At 59.4% G+C, this 20287-nt stretch overlaps 2 protein-coding genes across 2 annotated transcripts; both read right to left on the reverse strand.

Moving 5' to 3' along the window:
* Positions 1 to 922: 922 nt before the first annotated feature.
* On the reverse strand, positions 923 to 7570 carry CCHCR1 (coiled-coil alpha-helical rod protein 1). The gene is made up of 10 exons (XM_054289256.1): positions 7522 to 7570; positions 6484 to 6681; positions 5903 to 6272; positions 4755 to 4844; positions 3939 to 4028; positions 3292 to 3365; positions 2969 to 3072; positions 2355 to 2418; positions 1734 to 1876; positions 923 to 1348 (listed from the first exon to the last, which is right to left on the reverse strand). The coding sequence occupies exons 2-10, from the start codon at positions 6672 to 6674 to the stop codon at positions 1245 to 1247; spliced, it is 1230 nt and encodes a 409-aa protein (XP_054145231.1). The 5' UTR covers positions 6675 to 6681; positions 7522 to 7570; the 3' UTR covers positions 923 to 1244.
* A 1370-nt stretch (positions 7571 to 8940) lies between these two features.
* Positions 8941 to 20083, reverse strand: MDC1 (mediator of DNA damage checkpoint 1). The gene is made up of 9 exons (XM_054289316.1): positions 20068 to 20083; positions 15578 to 18836; positions 14938 to 15231; positions 13321 to 13506; positions 12338 to 12463; positions 11521 to 11631; positions 9688 to 9750; positions 9462 to 9587; positions 8941 to 8952 (listed from the first exon to the last, which is right to left on the reverse strand). The coding sequence occupies exons 2-9, from the start codon at positions 18713 to 18715 to the stop codon at positions 8941 to 8943; spliced, it is 4056 nt and encodes a 1351-aa protein (XP_054145291.1). The 5' UTR covers positions 18716 to 18836; positions 20068 to 20083.
* Positions 20084 to 20287: the final 204 nt, after the last annotated feature.

The raw sequence follows: 20287 nt of genomic DNA on the forward strand, positions 1-20287 counted from the left end.
CAGTGGCCGCACGGCACACACGCCGGTGAGGCCGGGCACCGCCGGGACCACAGGAAGCGCTTGGTGGCAACGGCCCAAGGGCGAGCGGCACGTCCTGCTGAGCCTGGGCTATGGCCATTCCCCTGAGACCCCCGACCCTCAGGCTGTGGCTGTTCCCCTGCAGCCATTCCCACTGACCCTCAGGCTGTGGCTGTTCCCCTGCGGCCATTCCCGCTGACCCTCAGGCTGTGGCTGTTCCCCTGCAGCCATTCCCGCTGACCCTCAGGCCGTGGCCGTTCCCCTGTGGCCATTCCTGCTGACCCTCAGGCCGTGGCCATTCTCCTGTGGCTACTGTCCCCCGCACTTGCAGCTCAGACACCACTGGGAGAGCACAGGTAACACGCAGGGGGGCTGGAGTACGGCCAGTGACCGGTATGGACCAGTATGAAACAGTACAAACCAGTACAAACCAGCATAAATCACTATGGAGGAATATGCACCAGTATGAACCAGTACAAACCAGAAGCAGTGCTGGGTCTGTGAGTGATCACTGTGGCTCCTGGACCAGTCTGGGGTTCTGGTCCCAGTTCAGGCACTGGTCCCAGCTCATCCCAGTTCCCAGTTTAGCCCCTGTACTGGTTTGAGACCACTCCTAGTTCAATCTGTACTGGTTCAGGCCCAGTTCCCAGTTTATCCCAGTTCCCAGTTGAGTCTGTACTGGTTTGGGCCCAGTTCCCAATTTATCCCAGTTCCTAGTTGAGTCTATACTGGTTCAGGCCCGGTTCTGTGTTTAGCTCCTCCCCCTTCAAACCCAGCCAATCAGCGCTCTCAGTCCTGAGCACAGCAGCCAATGGCAGCACAGGATGGGCAGGACTTCTGTTGCCATGGGAATTTCTGTTACCATGTCCACCTTTGGGGACACTTTGGGTGGGGTTTTGACTCCTTGGGTAAACTGGGGACATTCCTGGGACATGTGGGGACACCAGGAGGCCATTGGGGGGGTTGGGGACACCAAAGAAGCTCCATGGGGACATTAGGGACTCTTCGAGGACCCTCTGGGATGGTTGTGGCAGCTTTGGGGACATCAGGGGCTGGGCAGGGACAAAGTGACACCGAGCCAGGGCTGGGGCAGAGCCATGATGTCATCACCATCATAGTGACATCATCAGCATCACCATAGTGATGTAACCACCTCCACAGTGATGTCATCTCTGTCCTGGCAGTGCCACCGCTCCCTGATGATGTCACCTGTGTCCCCGATGACATCACCGGTGTCCCCACGGGGGCGCTGGCACTGCGGGGTCCCCAATGTCCCCGAGGATGGCGGCACCGAGGGCCTGGAGCTGCGTCACCAACGGGGCCAGGGACACTGCAAGGACATGTTGGGGACACTGGAGTGACACTGGGGACACATCTGGGGACACATTGAGGGGACACTGAAGACATTGGGGATGTTGAAGGACATTTGGGGACATTCAGGGACGTTTTTAGGGACACGTGGGGACATTGGGGACACATTGAAGGGATATTTAGGGACACTGGGGACACACTTGGGGACACGGTGAGGGACATTTGGGAACACTCAGGGACACATTTGGGAACACACTGGGAGACATCTGGGGACATCTGGTGACACTGAGGGGACACTAGGGACATTGGGAATACAGGGACGCATTTGGGGACACTGGGGCCACATTTGAGACACGTTTGGAGACATTGGGGACATATTTGAGGACATTTGGGGACACACCCACCTGTGCCTGGGCGTGGCTGGGTCCTGTCCCCACCCTTGGTGGCTTGGGGGGGACATGGGAGTGACACCCTGGGGACAGAGCCACCCCTGGCCCCTCGGTGCCACCTCCTCACCTTCTCCGATGTCACCTCCGGGGCCACCGTGCTGGGGACACAGAGGGGACAGAGCTGCTGTGTCACCCCCGGGCTCAGCACTGTCCCCACAGCCATCCCCTGATGTCACCTGTGCCACCCCAGTGTTCTCAGGGTGACCCCGGTGTCACCACTGTCCCCACTGTCCCCAGGGCCACCCCTGATGGCCCCGGTGTCACCACTGTCCCCAGCATCCCCAATGCCAGCCCCACAGTGTCCCCAGGGTCATCTCAATGTCCCCACTGTCCCCAGTGCCACCCCTGGTGTCCCACACTTGCTGTGCCTACTGTCCCCAGTGCCACCCCCAGTGTCCCCAGTGTCAGTCACCCACTGTCCCCAATGTCCCCAGTGTCCCCAAAGTAACCTGCCAATGTACCCAGTGTCACCCTGCTGTCCCCAGGGCCATGTCAATGTCCCAAATGTCCCCAGGGTCACACCCTGATGTCCCAAATGTCCCCAGTGCCACCCCCAGTGTCCCCGGTGTCACTCACCTGCTGTCCCCTGCTGTCCCCTCTGGTTTCCGCCGCCACCGGAGCCGCCCTGAGGCCACCAGAGCTGGGGACAGAGGGGACACTGGGACAGGGACAGTGGGCACGGCCACCACAGTGTCCCCAGTGTCCTCACAGTGTCCCCACAGTCCCCAAGGTGTCACCAATCCCTCCTAAGTTGTCCCAAATGTCCCCAAAGTGTCCCCAAGATGTTCCAGGAGCATCCCTACCCCTCCCAAAGTGTTCCCAACCCCCCAAACCATTCCCAATGGCCCAAGGTGTCCCCAACAGGCCCAAAGTGTTCCCCCAATGTCCCCAACCCCCCTCAGGTGTTCCCAGTCATCCCCAATCATCCCCCAACACCTCCAAATTGTCCCCAAAGTGTCCCCACCACACCAAAGTCCCCAGGGTGTCCCCAAAATCCCCCAAAGTGTCCCCAGTCCTCCCCCAATGCCTCCAAGGTGTCCCCAAACCCCCCAACTGTCCCCAAACTGTGCCCAGAGTGTCCCCAATCCTGACAAAGTGTCCCCAAGGTGTGCCCAGGTGTCCCCAAAGTGTCCCCAGTCCTCCCACAAAGTGTCCCTGCAGTGTCCCCAGGTGTCCCCAGTGTCACTGACCCTGCAGTCGGTGCTGGGCCCGTCCCAGGCGCTCACTGAGGGTCCCCAGGGCCCCGACAGCCATGGTGACATCGGCCAGGGCCACGCCCAGTGTCCCCAACAGCCTGGGGACAGCAACGGGGACAGCCCAGTACAAACCAGTTCAAACCAGTACAAACCAGTAACCCCCAGTGTCCCCAACAGCCTGGGGACAGCAATGGGGACATCCCAGTTCATCCCAGTACAAACCAACTCATCCCAGTTCATCCCAGTGTCCCCAACAGCCTGGGGACAGCGATGGGGACAGTCCAGTCCCCTCCAGTCCCTCCCAGTTCCCCCAGTACCGGCTCAGGGCCTGGCCCAGTTTCCCCAGCTCCTCCTCGGCCGCCTCCGCCCGGAGCCGCTCCTGGGACAGGGCCTGGACACGGAACAGCCCCACGTTGTCCCCAGACTGGCCCCAGATGGCTCCAAGGTGTCCCCAACCCCCCAGCTGTCCCCAAGGTGTCCCCTCACCTGCCCCAGGTGTGCCCAATGGCCCCAGGTGTCCCTCCCCTGTTCCAGGTGTGTCCCCAATGTCCCAGGTGTGTCCCCAATGTCCCCAGGTGTGTCCCCAGGTGTCCCTCCCCTGTCCCAGGTGTGTCCCCAGGTGTCCCTCACCTGTCCCAGGTGTGTCCCCAATGTCCCAGGTGTGTCCCCAATGTCTCCAGGTGTCCCTCCCCTGTCCCAGGTGTGTCCCCAGGTGTCCCTCACCTGTCCCAGGTGTGTCCCTAATGTCCCCAGGTGTGTCCCCAGGTGTCCCTCACGTGTCCCAGGTGTGTCCCCAATGTCCCCAGGTGTGTCCCCAGGTGTCCCTCACCTGTCCCAGGTGTGTCCCCAATGTCCCCAGGTGGCCCTCCACTGCCCCAGGTGTGTCCCCAATGTCCCCAGGTGTGTTCCCAATGTCCCAGGTGTGTCCCCAGGTGTGTCCCCAATGTCCCCAGGTGTCCCTCACCTGTCTCTCCTGCTCCCCCTGGCGCAGCCGCAGCTCCAACAGCGACACCTGGCGGGACCTGGCGGCCACTGCAGCACCCAGGGAGCGTACCTGGGACAGGGACACAGGTGTGACACAGGTGTGACACAGGTGTGACACAGGTGTGACATCCTTACAGCACCCAGAGAACACACCTGGGACAGGGACACAGGTGTGACACAGGTGTGACACAGGTGTGACATCCTTACAGCACCCAGAGAACACACCTGGGACAGGGACACAGGTGTGACACAGGTGTGACACAGGTGTGACATCCTTACAGCACCCAGGGAACACACCTGGGACAGGGACACAGGTGTGACACAGGTGTGACACAGGTGGGGCACAGGTGTGACATCCTTACAGCACCCAGGGAGCGCACCTGGGACAGGGGGACACAGGGGGACACAGGTGACATCCCTGAGGGACACAGGTGACCTGCCCAGATGACCGCCAGACCCTCCCAGGACACAGGTGTGTCCATGTGACCCCAAAGGGACACAGGTGACCCCAGAGGGTCCCCCCAGGTGTGGGGTTGGTCCTACCTGTAGGGTCTCACCTGTCCAGGGTGTCACCTGCCCCAGGTGTGGGGTGTCCCTTGTGTCCCCTTACCTGTCACAGGCATGCCAGGCCCTCACCTGTCCCCTCACCTGTCCCAGGTGTGTCCCCTGTGTCCTCTCACCTGTCTCAGGTGTGCTCTCACCTGTCCCTGTGTCCCCTCACCGGCACCAGGTGTGCTCTCCCCTGTCCCCTGTCCCAGGTGTGTCCCCTCACCTGTCCCCTTCCCTGTCCCCTCACCTGTCCCTGCAGCCGTAGCTCCTGGCCCCGTTGCAGGCTCACCTGCAGCAGCAGCTGGAAAACCTTCTGGCGCCAGCGGCCCAGCAGCACCTGGGGAGAGAGAGCTCACCTGGGACCCCAAATACACACCCGAGACCCCAAAAACACCTGAAAGACCCCAAACACACCTGGGGAACCCAGAAACTCACCTGGGGAACCCCAAATATACCTGAGAGACCCGAAACTCACCTGAGACCCCAAACACCCCTCAGACCTAGAAAACTCACCTGGGACACCCCAAAACTCACTTGAGAGATCCCCAAAACACACCTGAGACCCCAAACTCACCTGAGATCCCAAATACATGTGAGAGACCTGAAACTCACCCGAGACACCCCAAACACACCTGAGAGATCCCATAAACTCACCTGAGACCCCCAAAACTCACCTGGGGCACCCCAAACTCACCTGAGACCCCCAAAACTCACCTGGGGCACTCCAAACTCACCTGAGACACCTCAAACTCACTTGGAGAACCCCAAAAACCCCACCTGAACCACCTCCAATGTACTTGAGACACCCTAAACACACCTGGGGCACCTCAGGGTGTGTCCCTAACGTCCCCTAGGTGTGTCCCCAACATCCCCAGGTGTGCCCCCAATGTCCCCCACGTGTGCTCAGATGTCCCAGACGCACCCAGGAGCCTCCAGGTGTCCCCAGTGTCCACAGGTGTGGCCCTGGTGTGCCCCCAGGTGTGTCCCCAATGTCCCCAGGTGTGTCTCAAGTCCCCCCAGGTGTGCTCTGGTGTGTCCCCAAGTGCCCCCAAATATCCCCATTGTCCCCCCAGGTGTCCCCAGTCCCTCCCGGGGTGGCTCCGGCCCTGAGACAAACCCAGAACACCTGGGACAGGTGAGACTGCGAGTTACTGGGAGCACTGGGAGTTACTGGGAAGCACTGGGAGATACTGAGAGTAACTTGGAGTTACTGGGAGTCACTGGGAGCACTGGGAGTAACTGGGAACACTGGGAGCTACAGGGAGTCACTGGGGGTAACTGGGAGTACTGGGGGTAACTGGGAGTTACTGGGAGCACTGGGGGTAACTGGGAGCACTGGGGGGAACTGGGAGTAACTGGGAGCACTGGGGGTAACTGGGAGCACCGAGGCCTCACCTGCTCCGGGCTTGGCTCCGCCCCCTCTGGGCTGAGGCCCCGCCCCCTGAAGGTCTCCAGCTCCATCTCCAGGATTTGGCTCCGCCCCTTTTCTGCATCCAGCTCTGCCTCCAATTGCTGGCCACGCCCCCTCAGGGCATCGAGTTCCACCCTCAGCACTTGGCTCCGCCCCCTTTCTGTCTTAAGTTCTGCCTCCAGCTGTTGGCTCCGCCCCTTTTCTGCTTCAAGCTCCGCCTCCAGCCGATGGCTCCGACTCTTTTCTGCTTCAAGCTCTGCCTCCAGGTGCTGGCTCCGCCCCTTCAGTGCTTTCAGCTCCACCTCCAATTCATGGCCACGCCCCCTTTCTGCCTCAAGCTCCGCCCCCAGGGACCTGTGAGGGGGAGTGGGGTTACTGGGAGCACTGGGAGGGGGAACTGGGAGTTACTGAGAGGTCACAGGGGGTTACTGGGAGCACTGGGAGGGGGAACTGGGGTTACTGGGAGGTTACTGGGAGGTTATTGGGGGTTCCAGGGAGGCTACTCAGAGCACTGGGAGGTCACTGGGAGTTACTGAGAGGTCACTGGGAGCACTGGGAGCCTCACCTGGGGCGCAGCACAAAGTGGGAGGGGGGAATGAGCCCCTCCAGACTGGGAGGGGGCAACTGGGAGCACTGGGGGGCACTGGGAGGGGGGAACTGGGAGCACTGGGGGGCACTGGGAGCACTGGGAGGGGAGAACTGGGAGTACTGGGAGGCACTGGGAGCACTGGGAGGGCCCGGGCGGGGCTCGGCCATCGGCGACCTGTAGGGGGACAGTTCCCAGTATGGACCAGTATAGCCTGTCTCCAGTCCCACTCACCTTCCAGACCGTCCCCACGCTCCCAGCCCTTCCCAGTCCCTCCCAGTTGCTCCCAGTTCCCCCTCCCCACGCTCCCAGTCCCTCCCAGTTCCCCCCAGTACCTTCCAGTTCCGCTCCCAGTCTCTCCCAGTTCCCCCGCGCGGTGCACGCCGGGAAGGCGCCCCCGCCGCCGCTTTCCCGCGCTCCCGCCTCAGCCAATCAGATGCGGCGGCTCCCGGATCCCGCCTCCCCCTCCGACCAATGGGAGGGCGCCTCTGGGGGAGATGGGCGGGGCTAAGAGGGGATCGGGTTCTGGAAGGCGAAATGGGGTCTTAGGAGGGGAAATGGGGTCCTGAAAGGCTCAGTGCAGTCTTTGGGCGGGGTTAATGCGGTCCGGGGATCTATGGAAGGGTAAATGAGGGTCTGAAAAGGTAAACTGGGGTCCTGAGGGGAGACGGGGTCCTGGCAGGGCAAATCAGGGTCCTGAGGGGGTAGTGGGGTCCTGGCAGGGTCAATCAGAGTCCTGAAGGAGGAATGGGGTCCTGGCAGGGTAAATCAGAGTCCTGAGGGAGGAAAGGGGTCCTGGCAGGGTCAATCAGGATCCTGAGGGGGGAATGGGGTCCTGGCAGAGCCAGTCAGGGTCCTGAGGGGGCATTTGGTACTGGCAGGGTCAGTCAGGGTCCCCGAACACCCCACGCCCATCCTCGAGGGGTCCCGCTGTCCCCCAGCCCCCCCAGTCTCTCCCGCCCCACACCAATCCCGGGTTTCATTCCCGTTTTTTTCCCTTTTTATTCCCTTTTTTACCTTTTCTGGCTTTTCCCGCCGCAGGCCCGGCCGCCCCGTTGCCATGGCAACGCTGTTCACGCCCCCTTCTGCACCGCCATTGGCTGTTCGGCTCCGCGAGTGCTGATTGGCTAAGAGCGGCAGGGGGCGGGGCAGAAACGCGGAAGCGTCCTCGCTCGTTACCATGGTGACCCGCCTCGGGCGTTTCCATGGTAGCGAAACTCCCGCCCATCCTGAGCTGCCATTGGCTGCAGTGCCATGCCACGAGAGCGCTGATTGGCTAAGGATTAGGGGGCGGGGCTAAATCCAAAGGGTCCCCAGTGTCCCCAAAGGGACCTTTGATGCCCCCCACCCCCGCATGACCAACCCAGGGGGGTCCCCAATGTCCCCAAGGGGTCCCCAAAAGGGACCTTGGTGTCCCCAAGGGGGGCCCCGATGTCCCCAGAAGGGCCCCGTTGTCTCCAAACTGTCTCCACGGGGGTCCCTGATGCCCCCAATGTGTCCCCATGGAAGTCCCTGATGTCCCCAAGGTCACCATAACAATCCCGGGGGGTCCCCAAAAGGGTCCGTGGTGTCCCCAAAGTGTCCCCGAGACAGTCCCTGGTGTCCCCAAGGGCTCTCTGATGTCCCCAACCCCCCATGGCCACCCCAGGGGGGGTCCCCAATGTCCCCAGGGGGTCCCTAAGAGGATCCCCGGTGTCCACAAGGGTTCCCTAATGTCCCCAAAAGTGTCCCCATTGTGTCCCCAACCCCCCCACGGCCACCCCAGGGCTGTCCCCGGGATGTCCCCAAACTCTCCCAGTTCCTCCCCCCCAAAATTTCGGATTTTTGACCCCAAGAACCCCCAGAACCCCAAATTCCGCAGCCCAAATTCACTTTATTGGGGCCCCCCGGCGGCTCCGGGTCCGGGGGGGGCTCGGGGAGGGCTCGGGGACCCCAAAATTGGGGGCGGGACCCTCGGGGGGACCCCGGGTGCGTTTTGGGGTGGGATTTGGGGCTTTTTGGGGCCGGTTTGGGGTTTTTTGGAGGTTCCCTGCATTTGGGGGGGGTCTGCGCCCGCTCCGGGTCCAGGGGGGCTCCAGGGGGGGATCTGGAACCCCAGAATTGGGGTTGGGACCCCCAGGGGGACCCCGGGGCTGTTTGGGGTTTTTTGGGGGCGGGTTTGGGGTTTTTGAGGTTGGATTTGGGGGTTTTTTGGATGTCCCTGAATTTGGGGGGTCCCGAGGGGGATTTTGGGGGGCTCCCTGACGGCTCCGGATCCTGGGGGGCTCCCGTGGGGGGTCTGGGACCCCAAAATCGGGGTCGGGACCCTCTGAGTGACCCCGGGGCCGTTTGGGGGTTTTTTGGGGTGGATTTGGGGATTTTTGGGGTGGATTTGGGGATTTTTGGCGAGTCCCTGAATTTGGGGTTTTCGGGGGGGGATTTTGGGGGGGTCTCCGCTCACTCCGGGTCCTGGGGGGGCTCGGGGGAGGGGTGGAGCCCCCGGAATGGGGCCGGGACTGGGTTTGGGGTGGGATTGGGGGATTTTGGGTGGGATTTGGGCGTTTCTGAGGGCGATTTGGGGTTTTTTGGGGAGGATTTTTTTGTTTTTGGGGGGGATTTGGGGTTTTTCGGGGTGGGTTTGGAGTACTTTGGGTGGGATTTGGGCGTTTCTGGGTGGGATTCTTTTGGTTTCGGGGGGGATTTGGGGTTTTTGGGGTGGGATCTGGGGTTTGTGGGGGAGGATTTGAGGTTTTTCGAGGGGGATTTTTCCGTTTCTGGGCAGGATTTGGGGTTTTTTGGGTGGGATTTGGGGGTTTTTGGGCGGGATTTTTTTGGGTTTGGGTGGGATTTGGGGGTTTTTGGGCGGGATTTTTTTGGTTTTGGGTGGGATTTGTTTGGTTTTGGGTGGGATTTGGGGTGTTTTGGGAGGGCTCAGGGGTGTGTTTGGGGGGCTGCCAGGGGCTCAGCAGGAACGGTGCCAGCTCCAGGCGCTGCTGCAGCACCCCCGAGAGCAGCAGCTCCACCGAGAGCAGCGGGAGCCGTGCGGCCACGGCCGAGGGCCACAGCCTGCGGTCCTGGGGACACGAGATCACCAGGACACGGGGCTGGGGACACAAAAACACAGTCAGGAACCCCAAAAACACAGCCAGGAACCCCCAAAACACAGTCAGGAACCCCAAAAACCCCATCAGAACCCCAAATAACCCAGCGAGAAACCCCAAATAACAGAGCCCGGTGCTGGGGACACGAGATCACCAGGACACGGGGCTGGGGACCCAAAACACAGTCAGGAACCCCAAAAACATAGTCAGGAACCCCCAAAACACAGTCAGGAACCACAAAAACACAGTCAGGAACCCCAAAAACCCCATCAGGTACCCCAAAAACATGGTCAGGGAGCCCAAATAACACAGAGAGAAACCCAAAAAACCCAATAAGGAACACCAAAACCCCAGAGACAGCCCCCAAAAACCCCATGACAAACCCCAAAAACCCAAAGAGGAACCCCAAAAAGAACCCAAATACCCCCAAAAACCCAGAGAGGAACTCCAAACCCCAATGGGATCAGAAAGGTCCTGGAGATCACCAGGACACAAGGCTAGGGGGAATCGGGTCAGGACCCCAAGAACCAGTGAGAAACCCCAAAAACCCAGAGAGGAACCCCCAAAACCCCATCAGAAACCCCAAACCCGAACGGGATCCCAACGGTCCTGGGGACAGTAAATGACCAGCAGCCTGGGCTGGGGGGAAACAGTGTCAGAACCCCAAAAGCCCTATCAGAAACCCCAAATACCCCAAAAGAACCCCAAATAATCCAGTGAGGAACCCCAAACTCCACCCAGCCCAGTCCTGGGGATACAAGATCACCGGGACAGGGGGCTGGGGGAAAAACCCAAAAAAAACCCAACAGAAACCCCAAATAACCCATCAGAAACCCCAAAAAACCTGTCAGGCACCCCAAATACACCATCAGAAGCCCCATATAACCCATCAAAACTCCCAAAAATCCAGAAAGAAACCCCAAATAAAAAAAACACAGCCCTGTCCTGGGGATACGAGATCACCAGAACACTGGCCTTGGCAGGAAAACCCCATCAGAAATCCCAAATAACCCAGTGAGAAACCCCAAATAACAAACAGAGCCCAGTCCTAGGGACACGAGATCAGCAGGACATGGGGCTGGGGAAAAACCCCAAAACCACAGTGAGGAACCCCAAAAAACACAGAGAGAAACCCCAAAAACCCCATCAGGAACTCCAAAAACCCTGCTAGGAACCCCAAATAACTCATCAGGAACCCCAAATAACCCATCAAAAACCCCAAAAATCCCGTCAGAAGCCCCAAATAACCCACACAGCCCTGTCCTGGGGACACGAGATCACCAGGACACTGGGCTTGGGGGGAAAACTCCATCAGAAATCCCAAATAACCCAGAGAGAAACCCCAAATAACCCACAGAGAAACCCCAAATACCCCCAAACCTCAGTGAGAAACCCCCAAAACCCCGCTAGAAACGCCAAAAACCCCCAAACAACCCAAGACTCCAATCAGAAACGCCAAACACCCCAAAAGAACCCCAAATACCCCAAAAAGACCCCCAAAACCCCCAGTGAGAAATCCCCAAAACCCCAATAGGAACCCTCTGACCCCAATGAGATCCCCTAAAACCCCCAATGGGGTCTCCCCCCAGAGCACAACCTGGGATCCCCAAAAACCCCCAAATACCCCAGAACCCAGTGAGGGCCCCCCAAAAAACCTCAAAGACCCCCCCCAAAAAACCCCAACCACCCAAAACCCAGTGAGAAGTCCCTAAGAACCCCAAAAACCCAGTGAGAAACCCCAAAACCTCCAAAAACTGAATGAGAAACCCCAAGCACCCCCCCAAAACCCCTGAAATACCCCCCAGGAGAAACCCCAAGATCCCCCAATCCCCCAATGTCCCCAATGTCCCCCCAATGTCCCCACTGTCCCCAATGTCCCAACGTCCCCAATCCCCCTCCATGTCCCCAGTGTCCCCTGTCCCCGCGGTCCCCTCACCGCATATTCCCGGGGCAGCTGTGGCAGGAAGGTGCCACCACAGCAGGTGACAATGTCCCGCATGTCCTCGGGGCACGGCTGCACACTGGGGGTGACGTGCACCTGGTAGCCCTGGGGACAGAGAGGACATCAGGGGGACATTGGGGACATCAGGGGTTGGGGGACATTGCGGGGTTCAGGAGATTGGGGCATTGGGGACATTGGGGGGGGGTTGGGGCATTGGGGACATTGGGGATGACTGGGGGGATGTTGGGGACATTAAGCAGGTTGGGGACATCAAGGAGTTCAGGAGATTGGGGCATTGGGGACATTGGGGGGGATGGGGTATTGGGGACATCAGGGGGACACTGGGGACATTCAGGGGCTGGGGACATTGAGGGGTTCAGGAGATTGGGGCATTGGGGACATTGGAGAAGTTGGGGACAGTTGGGGACATTAATGTCATCATCACCTGCAGGAGGGGGTGCCATTGTGCCCGGGGCTGGCTCAGGGATGGGTTTAGGTGACATTTGGGGACATGTGGGGACAGTGTCACCTGCAGCAGGGGCCATTGCTGTGCCTGGCTCAGGGGTGGGTTTAGGTGACATGAGGTGACATTTAGGGACACGTGGGGCAGTGTCACCTGCAGCAGGGGCCATTGCCATGCCTGGGGCTGGGTCGGGGATGGGTTAGGTGGCATGAAGTGACATGAGGTGGCATTTGGGGACATGTGGGGCCAGTGTCACCAGCAGCAGGAGCCATTGCTATGCCTTAGGCTGGCTCAGGGATGGGTTAGGTGACATGTGGGGACACGTGGGGACATGTGGGGCAGTGTCACCTGCAGCAGGGGCCGCTCTCGGGCCCGGGCCAGCGCCGGGCGCAGGCGGAAGCCGAAGCGCCGCTCACAGGGGGGGTCCCGGGGCAGGAAGGGACCTGGGGACAGCGGGCGGCCACTGTGGGAGCTCTGGAGACAGCGGGGACACACGGGTCACACACGGCCACCAGAGCCACCCAGAGTCCCTTTGATTGTCCCCAAGTCCTTCCCCTTGACCCCAAGGTCACCCTCCCCTGCCACCCAAAGCCCCTCTGTCCCCAAGGCCACCCCCGGTCCCCAAGGCTCCAAAGTCCCCAAGGCCACGCCCACTGTCCCTAAGGCCCCTCCCATTGTCCCTGAGTTCCCCCTGTCCCCAAGGTCACCCACCCACCCCTAAATGTCCCCAAGACCAATCCCCCTTGTCACCATGTCCCCAGTGTCCCCCTGTCCCCAAGGCCACTCCAGCTGTCCCCAATGTTCCCGAGATGCCCATTGTCCCCAAGGCCACCCAATGTCCCCAAATGCCCCCCAAAGTCTCCAGTGCCACCCCCTGTCCCCAGTGTCCTCAAATCCTTCTCCTTGTCCCCAAATTCCCCTCATTGTCACCAAGTCCCCCAATTGTCCCCAACCCCCCACTGTCCCTGATGTCACCAGCAGCAGCCATTGGGGGGTGACAATGGGGACACCCCTGGTGATGGCACAGAGGAACTTCGGTGTCCCTGATGTCCCAATGTCCCCCTGATGTCCCCAATGTCCCAACATCCCCTTGATGTCCCTGATGTCCCCAGTGTTCCCAATCCTCCTGACTGTCTCCAATCCCCAGTGTCCCCTGATGTCCCCAGTCCCCCATGTCCCCAAATCCCTGATTGTCCCCAATGTCCATAATGTCCCAAATATCCCCAATCCCTGATTGTCCCCAATGTCCCCAACCCCCCCAACCCCCAATTGTCCCCATTGTCCCCCCCAATGTGCCCGATGTCCCCCCCCCCTGCTGTCCCCAATGTCACCTCGAGCAGCCACTGGGGGGTGACAATGGGGACGCCCCTGCCCAGGGCACACAGGAACTTCAGTGTCCGGCGGATGCCATCGGTCACCAGGTGGCTGCAGTCGTGCACTGACGTGGCCTCGGTGCCACCCAGCGTCCCCAGGGCCACCCGCAGCGCCGGGGAGGCCACCAGGCCTGTGAACAGCACCTGGGGACAGTGGGGACATCCCTGAGTGCCACCAGGCCTGGGGACAGCACCTGGGGACAGTGGGGACATCCCTGAGTGCCACCAGGCCTGTGAACAGCACCTGGGGACAGTGGGGACATCATTGGGGACATCCCTGAGTGCCACCAGGCCTGGGAACACCACCTGGAGACAGTGGGGACATCGGGGGGACATCACTGGGGACATTCCTGAGTGCCACCAGGCCTGGGGACAGCACCTGGGGACAGTGGGGACATCCCTGAGTGCCACTAGGCCTGTGAACAGCACCTGGGGACAGTGGGGATATCAGTGGGGACATCAGTGGGGACATCCCTGAGTGCCACCAGGCCTGGGAACAGCACCTGGGGACGGTGGGGACATCACTGGGGACATCCCTGAGTGCCACCAGGCCTGGGAACAGCACCTGGGGACATCATTGGGGACATCACTGGGGACATCATGAGTGCCACCAGGCTTCTGAACAGCACCTGGGGACAGTGGGGACATCACTGGCGGGTGGGGACATCTGGGGGACACTGGGACAGGTTGGGGACACATTGAGGACACATTGGGGACATCCCTAAGAGAGTCAGGGACACTGTGGGGACATCCCTGAGGAGTTGGGGACACTGGGGTGGGTTTGGGACAGGTTTGGGGACACAGCAGGGACATCCCTGGGGGACTTGGGGACACCTTGGGGACACTTTGGGGACATGCCCAGGTGCCACCATCCCCAGGAACAGCAACTGGGGACACTGGGACACATTGGGGACAGCTTGGGGACATCCTGAGGGACTCATAGACCCCTTGGGGACACTTTGGGGACATGCCCAGGTGCCACCAGCCCCAGAGCAGCAGCTGGGAGGGGGATGGGGGCACCGGTCTGTACTGGGAGCACTGGGGGTTCTGGTTTGTACTGGTCCGTACTGGGAGGTCACTGGGGCGTCCCTGGGGGGTCACTGCTCTATACTGGTCACTATAGTTCCACATTGGTCTGTACTGGTCTATACTGGTCCATAGTGCTCTAATCTGGCCTGCACTGGTCCATACTGGTCTATACTGGGAGCACTGGGGGGGGTCACTGGTCCGTACTGGGGTCACTTAGGAGTCACCGGGGGGGTACTGGTCTGTACTGGTCTGTACCAGTCTGCACTGGTGTGTACCAGCCTGTACTGGTCCATATTGGTCTGTACTGGTCCGTATTGACCCTTACTGGTCTATACTGGTCCATAGTGCTCTATACTGGTCCATACTGGTCTATACTGGGAGCACTGGGTGGAGTCACTGGTCTGTACTGGGGTCAATTTAGAGTCACTGGGGGTACTGGTCTGTACGGGTCTGCACGGGTCTGCACGGGTGTATACCGGTCTGTACTGGTCCCTACTGGTCTGCACTGGTTTGTACTGGTTCCTATTGGTCCCTACTGGTCCTTACCCGGATCTGGGCGGAGCCTGGTGCTGCCCGGGGGCGGAGCCTGCGCTTGGCACCCTCTGTTGGCTCCTCCTCCTCTGGGGGTGGGGCTGCCACTGAGCCCCGCCCATTTCCTTTTATGGTCACTGAGGGTGTGGCCTCTTCAAGCACTGCTGCTGATTGGTCCTGCCCCCTCTGGGGGCGTGGCTTGTGTGAGGGGCGTGGCTTGGAGCCTTGATCATGCCCGTTCTGGGTGGGGGCGGGGCCACGTGAGGATCCACCCCCTCCCCTCAGGGCCAATCGCTGACTGCGCCGCACCTGGAGGGAGGGGCTGTGGTGGGGACCCCAAAATCCAATGGGAACCCCACAAATCTTCCAAATTCACCCCAAATTCCATTGGGAATCCCCAAAACCCTCCCAGGAACCTCCAAAATCCACCTGGGACCCCCCCAAAAATCACCCAGGACCCCCAAAAATTCACCTGAGACCCCCCCAAACCACCCTGGGTCTCCCAAAATCCACTGGGAACCCCAAAATCCCACCTGGGACCCCCCCAAATTCACAGGGAACCCCAAAAAATCCACCTGGAGCCCTCCCTGAATCCCCGGGGGGCTCCCAAATGGACCAGAGACCCCCAGAATCCCCCGGGACCCCCCAAATTCACCTGCGGGGTGGGCAGAGCTTCTGCTCCCTCCTGGGCGGGGCTTGGGGGACCCTCCACATCTGGATTTGGGGCCGCCTCCTCCACATCTGGAACCTGGGGCTCGTGCGGGGCCCTTTCGGGGCTTTCCAGGGGTTCCACATCTGGGGCAGGGGGCAGGAACAGCTGGGTGGCCACATCTGGATTCAGGCCAGGGCTCCCCGGCCCTTCCACATCTGGACTTGGGGTGTCCACCTCCACATCTGGAATTTCAGGGACTTCTGGGGCTGTTTGGGGTCTTTTTGAGGCTGCCACATCTGGATTTGGGCCTGCCTCCTCCACATCTGGATCAGCATCCCCCAGCAATGTCCTGTGGCCCCTCAGTGACTCCCCCACATCTGGATTTGGGCTCTCTGTGTTCACATCTGGAATTTCAGGCAGGTTTAGGGGACTTTTGGGTGGGTTTGGGGACCCAATACCTGGTTCTGAGGGTCCTTCCCCCTCCACATCGGGATCAGGGGGCAGGAACAGCTGGGTGGCCACATCCAAGTCCTCCTCCCCCTCCACATCTGGATCTGGGGTCTCTGTCCTCACGATGGGAATTTTGGGGTCATTTGAGGCCATTTTGGATTGCTTTGGACCCAGAACATCTGGATTTAGGCCGTCCTCCACACCTGGATGTGGGGGCAGGAACAGCTGTGTGGCCACATCTGGATCCAGAGAGGGCAGCCCCTCTACCTCTGGAATTTTGGGGTCCTTTGGGGTAGTTTTGGGGCCTTTTGGGCTCCCAGCATCTGGAGAAGGCAGGAACAGCTGGGTGGCCACATCTGGATCTGACTCCTCTTTCTCCTCCACATCTGGAATTCTGGGGTCCTTCGGGGCCATTTTGGCGCTATCTGGGCTCCCAACATCTGGAGAAGGCAGGAACAGCTGGGTGGCCACATCTGGATCTGATTCCTGTTCTTCCTCCTCATCTGGATCTGGGGTTTCCTCCTCCACATCTGGAATTTCTGGTGGCTTCTGGGTCATTTTGAGTTGTTCTGGGCTCCCAACATCTGCGTCCGCCTCGGCCTCCCCCACATCTGGATTTGGGGGCAGGAACAGCTGGGTGGCCACATCTGGATCCCACCCTTCCTCCTCTCCCTCCGCATCTGGCGTCTCGGCCACAGTTTGGGTCCCTTGGAGCCTCCCAACATCTGGATTTGGGGGTTTCAGCCCAACATCTGGAGTTCCAGGCACATTTTGGGTAATCTTCTGTCTTTTTGAGGGCTGAACATCTGGTTCAGCTTCATCCTCCCCCACATCTGGGTCACTCTCCCCCACCAAGGCTCCACATCTGGATTCAGAGCCTCCAACAGCTGGACTTGAGGCCAGTGTGGGCACATCTGGACTTTCAGGCACATTTGGGGTCATTTTCAGTCTTTTTGAGGGCCAAACATCTGGACCTGTCTCCTCCTCCTCCACATCTGTCTTGCTGCCCACCAGCAGCGTCCCACACCCAATTTTTGTGCCTGAAACATCTGGATTTGGCGTTTTCAGCCTCACATCTGGAGTTTCAGGCACGTTTGGGACTGGTTTCAATATTTTTAAGGATCCAACATCTGGATTTGCCTCCTCTTCCACATCTGTGTCGCTGTCATCCAGCAGTGCCCCATGACCCCTCTGTGACCTCTTCACAGCTGGATTTGGGGGCTGTGGGGGCACATCTGGAGTTTGGGGCACATTTTGAGGAATTTTCCATCTTTTTGAATGACAAACATCTGGATTCACCTCATCCTCCTCCACATCTGTGTCACTGTCCACCAGCAGTGCCTGACACCCATTTGGGGTTATTCCAACATCTGGGCTTGGGGTCTGTGCCACCACATCTGGACTTTCAGGCACATTTTGGGTCATTCCAAGCTTTTTTAGGGTCTCAACATCTGGACTCACCTCCTCCTCCATATCTGTGTCACTGTCCACCAGGAATGCCTGGCACCTGATTTCAGGGCCTGAAACATCTGGATTTGGGGGCTTCGCAGCCACATCTGGAGTTTCGGGGACATTTTGGGCCACTCTGAGCTGTTTCAGGGGCTGCACATCTGGATCCTCCTCCACATCTGTGTCGCTGTCCACCAGCAGCATCTGACTCCTGATTGTGGGGCCTGAAACATCTGGATTTTGTGTCCCCCATCGCACAACTGGAGCTTTGGGCAAATGCTGAGCCCTTCTGAGCCTTTTTGGGGGCTGCACATCTGGATCATCCTCCACATCTGTGTCGCTGTCCTCCACCAGTGTCTGATGGCCAATTTTGGGGCTTTCCACAGCTGGATTTGGGGTCGCCACCTCCACATCTGGAATTCTGTGCACGTTTTGGGTCCCTTTGAGCCTTTTAGGGGGCTGCACATCTGGATTCACTTCATCTTCCACATCTGTATCACTGTCCACCAGCAGCATCTGAGAACAGAGTTTTGGGCCCGAAACATCTGGATTCAGGAGTTTTGCTGCCACAGTTTCGGACACATTTTGGGTCATTCTGAGTTGTTTTTGGGGCTGCACATCTGGATTCTCCTCCTCTCCCTCCAGATCTGTGTAGCTGTCCATCAGGATTATCCAGTGTCCAATTTTGGGTGCCCTCACAGCTGGACTTGGGGTTTCCACCTCCACATCTGGAATTCCAGGCATGTTTTGGGTCACTTTAAGCCTTTTCTGGGGCTGCACATCTGGATCTTCGTCCACATCTGTGTCACTGTCCACCAGCTCCATGCTGTGACATATTTTTGGGCCTGAAACTTCTGGATTTGGGGTCTTTCCTGCAACATCTGGAGTTTCTGGGACGTTCTGGGTAATTTTCAGCCGTTCTGAGGGCTCCACTTCTGGATCAGCCTCCTCCTGCTCCACATCTGTGTCGCTCTCCACCAGCAGGGTGCCACGCCCACTTTTAAGCCATGGAACATCTGGATTTGGGGTTTTTAGCCTCACATCTGGAGTTTCAGGCACATTTTGGGTAATTTTAAGCCATTTTTGTGGCCCAACATCTGGGTTTGGCTCCTCCTCCTCCACATCTGTGTCACTGTCCACCTGCAGTGTCCGGTGCCCATTTCTGGCCCATAGCACATCTGGATTTGGGGTTTCTGCGGCCACATCTGGAGCCTCTGAGGTGTTTTGGGCCACTTTGGGCATTTTCAGGTCCCCAGCATCTGGATCTGGCCCCTCGCCGATCACATCTGGGGCATTTCGGGAGCAGGGAAGGTGTTTTTGGGGGCCCTCAACATCTGGGGGCACAGCTGGATCCTCCAGGGCACTGCAAAGGGGGATTGGGGGGGAGGGTCATGAGTTTGGAACCTCCAAAATCCCCCAAGCATCCCAAAAATAACCCAAAAAGCCCCAAAGTCCCTTTCAGAACTACACAAACTGCCCCAAAACCCTCCAAAAATGCCCCAAATACCCCAAAAAACCCCACAGGCACCCCCAAATTGCCCCAAGGACCCCCAACCCCACCCCCCCGGACCCCCCAAAATGCCCCCAAAACCCCAAACTGTTCCAGGGACCCCCCCAGAACTCCCACTCCCCCCCAAAATCCCCCTAAACTGCCCCAAGACCATTCCAAACACCCCCAGATTCTCCAAGGAACCCCCCAAAATCACCCAGTGACCCCCAAGCTGACCCCAAAGGACCCAAACCACCCCAGAAGCCCCCAAACCCCTGCCCAGGACCTCCCAAACTGCCCCAAAACGACTCAAAACAAACCCAGGGACCCCCAAAATGTCCCAGGGACCCCCCAAGCTGCACCCAAATGACCCAAAATCCCCCCAGGGACCTCCAAGCCTAGATTCCATTACAGAATCCCCAACACACCTCAGGGAGCCCAAATTCCCTCATCAAATGCCCAGCTTCTCTCATGGAACCCCCAACACGCCTCAGGAACCCCAGATTCTCTCACAGAACCACCAACCCCTATCACGGACCCAGATTTCCTTTAGGAAACCCAAACGTCTCTCGGGAACCCCAAATTCCCTCACAGAAACCCCAACTCACATCAGGGGCGCCCCAAACTCCGCTCAGGACCCTTCAACCCCCTCAGAGAGCCCAAAGTTCCCTCAGGAACCCTGAATTCCCTCACGGAAGCCCCAGCTCCCCTCATGGACCCCAAACCTCCCTCAGACACATCCAACCTTCCTCAGGGATCCCCAAATTCCATCATCAAGTCTCAACTCCCCTCAGAAACCCCAAAATTTCTCTCCGGAACCCCAAATTGCCAAGCCAAGCCCACAAACTTCCCTCGGAGACCCCAAACTTTCCTCAGAAACCTCAAATCCCCGTCAGAGACCCCCCCCAGTCTCCCTCAGGGACTCCCCAAAACTGCCCCCGAGGCCCTCAGTCCTCACCAAGGACCGCTCCAATGCCCGCTACCACCTCCGAATCCCGCCAGGATATTCCAGAACCACTCCGGACCCCAAATCACCTCCAAACTCCCCCAAAATTCCCTCAAGGACCCCAAAAGCGGCCCCGGCTTCCCTCCCCCCCCCGCTCACCCCTCCCGCGCCTTCACCGCCGGGCCCCGCCCCCCGCGCTCCCATTGGCCGCTCTCTCCGCGCGCCAACGCCTATCCGCAGTTTCCATTGGCTGTCGTGCGTGTCGATCATCACTAGATCACAGGGATGGGGCGGGGTGGTCCTCTGAGAGCGCAGGAGCTCCGTGGGAGGAGCTTAAGAGAAGTTTAGACCAATTGAAGCGCAGAAAGCTGGATTGACA

The sequence above is a fragment of the Melozone crissalis genome, unplaced genomic scaffold (assembly GCF_028551555.1).
Source record: "Melozone crissalis strain CALT ecotype California unplaced genomic scaffold, PUWL_Pcris_2 ptg000066l_1, whole genome shotgun sequence".
Lineage (NCBI taxonomy): Eukaryota > Metazoa > Chordata > Aves > Passeriformes > Passerellidae > Melozone > Melozone crissalis.

Bases quoted from the DNA above. Each gene is read 5' to 3' on its own strand.
- CCHCR1 (XM_054289256.1), bottom strand. From the start codon at position 6,674: ATGGCCGAGCCCCGCCCGGGCCCTCCCAGTGCTCCCAGTGCCTCCCAG. The intron at 6,273-6,483 runs GTGAGGCTCCCA...TCCCCCTCACAG, and splicing joins CACTTTGTGCTGCGCCCCAG to GTCCCTGGGGGCGGAGCTTG. The intron at 2,419-2,968 runs GTCAGTGACACT...CTCTGTCCCCAG, and splicing joins GGCCCAGCACCGACTGCAGG to CTCTGGTGGCCTCAGGGCGG.
- MDC1 (XM_054289316.1), bottom strand. From the start codon at position 18,715: ATGCCCAAAGTGGCCCAAAACACCTCAGAGGCTCCAGATGTGGCCGCA. The intron at 15,232-15,577 runs GTGAATTTGGGG...CCCTCCCTCCAG, and splicing joins AAGCTCTGCCCACCCCGCAG to GTGCGGCGCAGTCAGCGATT. The intron at 9,751-11,520 runs GTGAGGGGACCG...TTGGGTCCCCAG, and splicing joins AGCTGCCCCGGGAATATGCG to CCCCGTGTCCTGGTGATCTC.